At 35.9% G+C, this 9,040-nt stretch overlaps 1 protein-coding gene across 1 annotated transcript in view; it reads left to right on the top strand.

Annotated features, from left to right (window-relative positions):
* Window positions 1-5,066, top strand: part of LOC106880426 (kinesin-like protein KIF6) — a 117,705-nt gene extending 112,639 nt beyond the window's left edge. The window contains exon 13 of the mRNA XM_052966712.1: window positions 4,899-5,066. Within this exon, the coding sequence (XP_052822672.1) occupies window positions 4,899-5,066 (168 nt within the window). The remainder of the gene's footprint in view (window positions 1-4,898) is intronic.
* The last annotated feature ends 3,974 nt before the right edge of the window (window positions 5,067-9,040 follow it).

The following is a 9,040-nucleotide window of genomic DNA, read 5'->3' as shown; positions in this document are numbered from 1 at the left end:
TATTTAAAATACCAATCTTATCAGGTGGCCAGCATGAGAATAAAAATCTCAAAGGTAAAATTTTAACACACACACACACTCACACACACACACACACACACACACACACACACACACACACATATATATATATACATACATATATATATATACACACACATTTGTTAGCTATTCCCAGTGGCTTTTTGCCACTGGCAACACCAAAAGTGAACAAACTCAATGTTAAAATGTTAAAGGCACGAAATTTGATGAGGAATATGCTATGAATTTTCAGTTTGTTATGTTTTTATAAAATTTTTGAAATACACACACACACACACACACACACACATGTTTATGCACACACCCATCTCTACGCTCAGACAAGTACTTTCACAGGCATGGCTACATTGTGAGAAGTTTGCTTCCAAACCACATGGTTCTGGGTTCAGTCCCACTGTGTGGCATTTTAGGCAAGCATCTTCCTGCCTCCTAACACTTTATCAGTTGATAAAGTGTTTGTAGAGCAGAAATCTTATATAATGTTCAGGGATGGTGTGTAGGGGCTAGGAGGCTCCTCAAACAGTGGTTGGGTGGGGGAAGTTGATTGGTTTAATTTTACCTTAGGGGTATTTTTTATTCTGTTTTTGGTTTTATGCTTTACTTTGTTACTTCTGCTTTCTTCAGTCATTAGACTGTGACCATGCTGGGACAATGCCTTGAAGGGTTCTAGTTGAACAAAATCAACCCCAGTATTTATTTATTTTTTAAGACTAGTACTTATACTTTCAGCCACTTTTGTAGAACCTTTAAGGCACAGGGATGAAAACAAACTAACACCTGTTGTCAAGTGCTGAGGCGGGAGACAAATACAAAAGCACAGACACACATACATAAATATAGATATATTGACATTAGGAAGGGCATCCAGCCGTAGAAACCCTACCAAAATAGACATGGAGCCTGAGCAACACCTGTCAAACTGCCCAACCCATGCCAGCATGGAAAATGGACATTAAATGTGAATGATGGCGATGAGCTTGTACACAGCTTTTATCTATCAGCTTCACTCTAAAGGCATTGGTTGGCCAGGGGGGTTATAATTTAAGACACTTGCCCAAGGTACAGCCTAGTGGGAGTGAACTTAGAGCTACATGACTGCAAAACAAACTTCTTAACCACATAGCCGTACCTGTTTGAAGAATTTTAAATGTCTGTCATTTAGCTTTGGATGTGTTTGTGCATTTGTGTATTTATATGTGTTACTTGATGAGGCAGATACATAGTGAATTGGAAATAAATTCTAGAGGTTTTTTTTTTCTTTGAAATTAGATTTGATATCTTTTCCTTGAGATGAGCCTAGTATATTGTCAGTCAGTTTGAATGTATGTTACCGAAAGTGTATTTTTGAATTTGTGTGTGTGTGACTAAGTGTGTGCAATGGGGATGGTAATTATGAAGTTTTATAGGATTAAAAGAATAATAAACAACAAAATTAAAATATATTTGATACTAGAAGCAAATCATCATCATCATCATCATCATAGTCATCATCGTCGTCGTCGTCGTCGTCACCGTTTAACGTCCACTTTCCATGCTAGCATGGGTTGGACGATTTGACAGGACTGGCAAGCCAGAAGGCTGCACCAGGCTCCAATCTGATCTGGCAGAGTTTCTACAGCTGGATGCCCTTCCTAACGCCAACCACTCCGGGAGTGTAGTGGGTGCTTTTATGTGCCATCGGCACAAGGGACAGTCTGGCGGTACTGGCAACGGCCACACTCAAATGGTGTTTTTATGTGCTACCTGCACAGGGATATGGTAAAATATAAAGCCAAGATTGGTAGAGAAGTTTCAGAGAATTTTTGTTGAAGCTTTTTCTGGTGTCTATGACCAGTGGGAAAATACTTCTGTTCTAGATTTATATAAGCTTTTGTGATATTGGCTGCTACACCCAGACTACAGGGTGAATTAAGCCAAGTAATGATGTTATGCTTGCATGTAAGTTACATCTGTTCTAGATACATCAAGAACCTGATTTCCATCTTCTACAGAATAAAATACAGTAACAGGTTTGCATCATGTAATCAATTCCTATATAACTGTGCCAATATCATCTCTCCATGAGGTGTATTGTGCTAAAACGAAATTTGTAGACTACCATGAACAAATTTACTTAGGCTTAACTGAATGCCCCTTTAAGAGTTGGTATATACAATAAACATATTCTTTAAGGAACCAAGAGAATAAAAATGCCAACTCTCTTCCATCACTACTCTTTCACAGTACATTTGGAAACTGAAAGATGATAAATATACCACAAGCTTTAAGTGATGAATTTGTAAAACCATATTCTATGGGATTTTGATTGTGCTGTTTGTATGACTCTAGAAAAGAACACATCTGAAAATATCTTCAAAATAAATCTATTATAAGCTGAATGTATAGAAGTTAAAACTACAATATATTTAGTATTGGTGAAATTTCTTTGAAATTCTTTAATCTTTTTTTAGGCCTATCCTTAAAGTTATGTAAATAGATTATGAGCATCTAGACTTCTTTCTTATCTGCACTTTTTGTTAAAGACACACTTTTAGCTAAATGTTGTTCAAATGTATTTCATAGAGGAACTGAAAACTATTGGAATACTGACTTTTGTTTTAATCATATTTGGAAAAAACAACAACTCATATTTAACTTTATCTATACAATGTTTTTGCTTCACTTTAAGCAAAGAACAGCTGTTCTCTCTGTACAGTCAATATATATATATTTATTACACCTCTCATTTTTCTTTTCTCTCCTTTATATTTCAGTGGCATTTTCTCTTTATTCCTTTCTTCAGTCATAATCATCATCATCAGCACCACCACCACCACCACCACCATCGTCTTTGTTATCGTTATCATCATCGTCATACAATGTCCACCTTCCCTGCTGGCATGGTTATATGGTTTGACAGGAGCTGGTGAGCGAAAAGGACTGCACCAAGCTCTACTGTCTCTGCCTTGGCATGGTTTCTATGGCTGCCTTATGTAAAATTTAACACATTCACTCTGCATATATTTTCATGCATTCATCTCTTCCACCCCTCGACTTCCTTGCTTCTTTCTAACTCTCTCTTCAGTCAATTACTTACATACTAATACACCTTGTACTTTCTTGTTCATTCTTACAGCCTTTTCTCATTACTATATGCTTTTCTTCATCACATAGTCACATCTATTATTTTTACTGTTACTTTTACTCAGCAAACTGCCTACTCCTTAATACCTTCCCATCATCAGCTCCTTCTCCCCCCCCCCCACTCTACCTCAATCTTCCTTTATCTTTTTTATCTCGTTCTCTTTTCCATTCTCCCTACTTTTGTGCCTCTCCACTTTCTTTTCCCCCCGGGCTACTTCTGTGCGTACAACATCTCACAAGTTTCTTACACTATCATGTTTATTTCTATCCCTACGTCTAAATATGTTATCAAGCATTATATTTTAAATGTTAAACCCTTTAACATTAAAATTTAACATTAATAATGAAGAATAAATGATGCTTACTTATTCACCTTCTTTCGAATTAATCATGAGTTATCTTGTGGCCTCAAAATATCAATGATGTGAATGTTTATGTTTAGAATGACATTGTAGGGTAGGTGTGAGAAGCTGGATCTAATCATTTTCAACATAAAACAGGTTGAATATTTTGGCTGCTTTAACTGCTCAAGCATTTAAATCTTAAAAATATCAATGATTATGGGCTTCATTTTGTCTGAATAAATAATTCCTCTGTAAGCCTGTCATATGATTATAAAAGTCTGAGCAGTACTGAAACAAATCAAACAGTTTTAATTACTGGTATTACTACACACACGCGTACACGTACACACACACACACCCACGTGCACACACACCCACCCACGTGCACACACACACACCCACGTGCACACACACACACCCACGTGCACACACACACACACACATGTGTGTCTATGTTTGTGTTTTTATATATGTGTATTTCTATATCTATCTCTCGCTGTTTATCTATCTATATATATATATACATATATATGCACTCGCACATACACATACGTATTTATAAGCATGTGTGTAATATACATATATGAGTGTGTGTGTGTGTATTTATGCATATCTCCCCCTTTTCTTAGCTCTCCTGAAAAAAGAATTTCTAACTTCCGGTCAGCCATTGTTATGATCAGCCATTATTATGATTGACCGTTGACTGGACACTATTCAATTTTTTTTCTCCGTGTTTTTCTCCTTGTCTCCGTATTCTTTCTGTTGAAGAGCGTAGCTCGAAACGTCAAAGACTTTCCGTATTCCCGAGCGTCATACTAATACATCCTTTTGTTATTTACACCACCTGTCCTCGTCTGTTGTTGTTTTTTCGTACATTCTCCCATATATATATATATATATATATATATATATATATATATATATATATATATATATACATACATAAACACAAGCAATAATGTACAAATGCAAATAATTATGTATGCATATGTATTCATTTATGCATGCACACATGTATATGTATGTATTTATACATGCATACACATATATATGTGTGTGAATGTGTGTGTGTACATTTATCTATATGTACCAATGTATCTGTGTTACACACACATGCATATATATATACATACACACAGACACACAAATATATATATATATACATATATATACATACATATATATATTTATGCATGTATGTATATATTCTTTTTTTTACACTTATATCTATAGGTGCATATATGCATAGTTAATCTCTTATATGCATAGACACAAAAGCCAGTTAAAATATTTGATATTCTAGACTTCTTATTTCTTCTTCTTCTTCTTCATTGCATTCTTTTAGTAAAATGTCAGTTGGGTTTACATTGCAACTCTTTCTATAAACAGAAACGGCTTGAAGAACAAACAGCAAGGTTCCAGTCAGAGACAAGAAGTAAAGAAACCAACGCAGCCAACCACCAAGATCTTGATGTGAGTCCGTACTTCTCAGCGGAGGAAAGCAAACTGAAGAATATCATTATGCAAAGAGATAACGAAATCAATATCCTTTTGTGATGCCAGAAATTGCAGTGTGTTGCCCATGGCAACCTTCTTTGCAGAAATCCTACATGTATGTGTGTGTGTGTGTGTGTATATATATATATATATATATATATATATATATATATATATATATATATATATATATATATATATATATATATATATATATAGAGAGAGAGAGAGAGAGAGAGATAGATATATATAGATATATATATGCGATGTAGATGTGTAGGTATATGTATGTGTTTTATGTTCAAGATATTTATGCATATATATATTCGAGTGTTATTTCTAAGTATACAACACGTGTGTACTGACATAGAATATATGTACACATTTTTGTGTATATGTATGTGTGTGTGTGTCTCTGTGTGTGTATACATATGTATTTATATTGTTGTATCTGTGTCTACGAGTGTATATAAATGTATACGTCTCTGTGTGTATATCTGTATGTGTACATTAGTTGCACACAGAGCATGCAGTATGTGTATATATAAATACACACACACACACATACATATACACACACATTTATATATGTATATACACATATATTTATAATATATTTAATTATATGTATTTCTTCTATCTTAATGAATAATAATTCTTCAGATAGAATAAATGGGTTAATAGAAACCAATGTAGCAAAGAACACAAAATAACTTTGGTGTTGTTCCTGTTTTTAAGGCAGGAACTCCTTGAAATTTTGGGTATTTGAGTATATTTAAAAATTTAAGGAATGGAAAAAACGCATGTTATAATATACACACACACACATATATTTATATATACATACACATATATGTATGCGTGTGTGTGTGTGTTTGTGTGTACACGTTTGAAAGTACACAGAAAAAGATTGAGTACTGAGTACATTTCATGTAGTAGAGTTTATTCATTTAAAGTTGAGGCTTTATTCTGTTGTCACTCGGAGTTTCTTGATATTTTGTGATCCTTCAGATAACAAAATGATAAATCCCATTGTCATCCGAAAGACTACATTATACTGTAACTATTATGTTATACATTTCATATTTACTCTCCTAAGAGTATTAAACTGTCTTTTCCTTTGTTCACACTATTACTGTAAATGGTAACACAAAACTTTACAGGGATGTAAACACACCACCATTGGTTGTCAAGCGATCGCAGGGAGACAAACGCAGACACAAAGATGCACATACATAAATATACACACACACACATATATATGTAAATGATAGGCATCTTTCAGTTTCCATCTACCGTATCAACTCGCAAGACTTGGTTGGCTCGGGGCTATAGTAGAAGACACTTACTCCAGGTGGCCCAGGACTGAACCCAAAACTGTGCGGTTGAGAAGCACAGCTTCTTGCCACACAAGCACCTATATATATATATATATATATATATATATGTGTGTGTGTGTGTGTGTGTGTGTGTGTGTGCATGTGCGTGTGTGTGTGTGTGTATACACACACATACACATACATACATACATACATACATACAAAACCTGAAAGAAAAAGACTTATTAGAAGACTACAGATTCAAGCCATCAATGGAACTGTAAAGATATGTAAAACTTTCCAAAAATTTTGTACATAAATACATATGCATGCATCTAGACATGAAAATATATACATAAAAACGCATCCATAAAACAAACATACAAATCTGCGCATAGACTAACACCAAATACTGCACACATACACACATATGCACAAATACCTAGATGATGTTGATAAAAGTTCCAATGAAGGAGCCTTGAATCTATGTTAGAGTCCGGCTCTTTCTCTATGGACAAGAAATACAGAAATGAAACTGATTGATAACATACATATCATCATCATTTAATGTCCCTTGCCCATGCTGGCATGGGTTGGATGGTTTGACCAGAGCTGGTAATCTGGAAGGCTGCACCAGACTCTAGTCTGATTTGGCATGGTTTTTTTTATGGCTAGATGCCCTTCCTAATGCCAACCACTCCAAGTGTGTAATGGGTGCGTTCACATGTCACTGGCACGGGTGCCACTTGTGACACTGGTATCTGCTATGACTGTGATTTTGTTTGGCTTGATGGCTTAAATTTGAGTTATTTTAATAAATTCTTCATTATTTTCAAAATTAATTAGAATAGAGGCAGTGTATGCTAACAGAAATATAGTACCAAAAGTTTTAAAGTGTAACAACTGTGGGTGTGTCATGTCTGTTTAAGTAATGTAGGCTTTAGAACTCATCACAGAATCCACAGACACAGAAAAAGTGTTAACTATGCATAATACAGCATCTCTACTTGTAGGGATTGTGGAAAAGAACGTACACCACGAAGTGGACAGAAATACAATATAAAGATTCATCTAGACCAGGGGTTCTCAACCATTGTTCATCTATGGCCTCCTTTGATTACTGTTTCATTCTGGTGGCCCCCACAGCCATTCAATGTCTAAAAACTAGTTTTATAGATACTTCTTTCAAAATACACAACATGACCTTCAGTTCAAATCGCCCCTATTTGACAACAGGTTCTGAAGCCGGGCCAGAATGAAGCAACTGATTTCTCTTATTAGGATTTTGCTATTTTCCATCAGTTCAATGGTATTTCTAGGATTTGGCAGCTGTTGTGATTTTCATACATCTCCTTACACATACACACACACTCAAATGCCAACATCCACACACCTACCCACACATATATATATATATTGAAGGGCATGCTTTTAGGCAATATCCTTTACTGGAAGTTTTTGGGTTGAGGTCTGGTAAAACATTCCATTCCTATATCCTTGGTGTATTGACCATACTACCAAAGCAAGGAGTGGAGGTGCAATGGCCCAGTGGTTAGGGCAGTAGACTCGCGGTCTTAGGATCGCAGTTTCGATTCCCAGACCGGGCGTTATGAGTATTTCTTGAGCAAAAACACCTAAAACTCCATGAGGCTCCGGCAGGGAGTGGTAGTGAAGGAGTAACGTTCTCTTACTCCTTCTTCCTGTTTCTGTTGTACCTGTATTTCAAAGGGCCAGCCTTGTCACACTCTGTGTCACACTGAATCTCCCCGAGAACTACGTTAAGGGTACACGTGTCTGTGGAGAGCTCAGCCACTTGCACGTTAATTTCACGAGCAGGCTGTTCCGTTGATCGGATCAACAGGAACACTCGACGTAGTAACCGATGGAGTGCCAACCAAAGCAAGAACAGCCAAATTGTTATGGAAGAGAGTCATTTAATGCCAGAATAAAAGCAAAAGCAAATGTTTATATTCTGAATGCATTTAATACATGTGTTTCCAGTGGTTATGTAAGATAATTCCAACATATTTTGCATAACTACTGGAAACATATGTATTAAATGCATCCAACATATTAACATTTGATTTTGTTTCTATTCTGGGGTATATATTCTTTTACTCTTTTACATGTTTCAGCTCTAAGGCTGTGGCCATGCTGGAGCACTGCCATATATATATATATGTGTGTGTGTACACACAACACACACACACACAAGGGCATGTGCGCACGCGAAGAAAAAAGTCTGACAAATAAAGTATTAGTTTAATCTTTCAATGGTGAAAGTGTTTTAATATTTCAGATATCATTCTTCATCAGCAGAAAAACAAAAATGAAAGGAAAGAAAGGAAGGAAGGAAGGAAGGAAGGAAGGAAGGAAGGAAGGAAGAAAGAAGCATAGAGAGAGTGAAATAGTCAGAGTACATAAAGGAAAAGAGGAAAGGGTATAGGAAGAACATAATAGGGCTTGGAATCAGATGGGAATGCTGGGAAAGAATGATGAAGAGAATGGAATAGTCTCTTGGAACTTGTTGTTGTTGTTGTTAGTGTTTATTCCTGACTCACCTGGAATCAAGTAGGTCTTTGAGCAAGGGGTTTCCAGCTTTAAGATCCCATGGTTTTTTACATTATCATCATCATCACCACCATCATCATCATCATCATCATCATCATCATCATCATCACCGTCATCGTCATCATCATCATCATCACCACCATC

The sequence above is a fragment of the Octopus bimaculoides genome, chromosome 3, assembly GCF_001194135.2.
Source record: "Octopus bimaculoides isolate UCB-OBI-ISO-001 chromosome 3, ASM119413v2, whole genome shotgun sequence".
Lineage (NCBI taxonomy): Eukaryota > Metazoa > Mollusca > Cephalopoda > Octopoda > Octopodidae > Octopus > Octopus bimaculoides.
The sequence above is the reverse complement of the archived record's forward strand: the minus strand, read 5'-3'. Positions and strand labels throughout refer to the sequence as shown.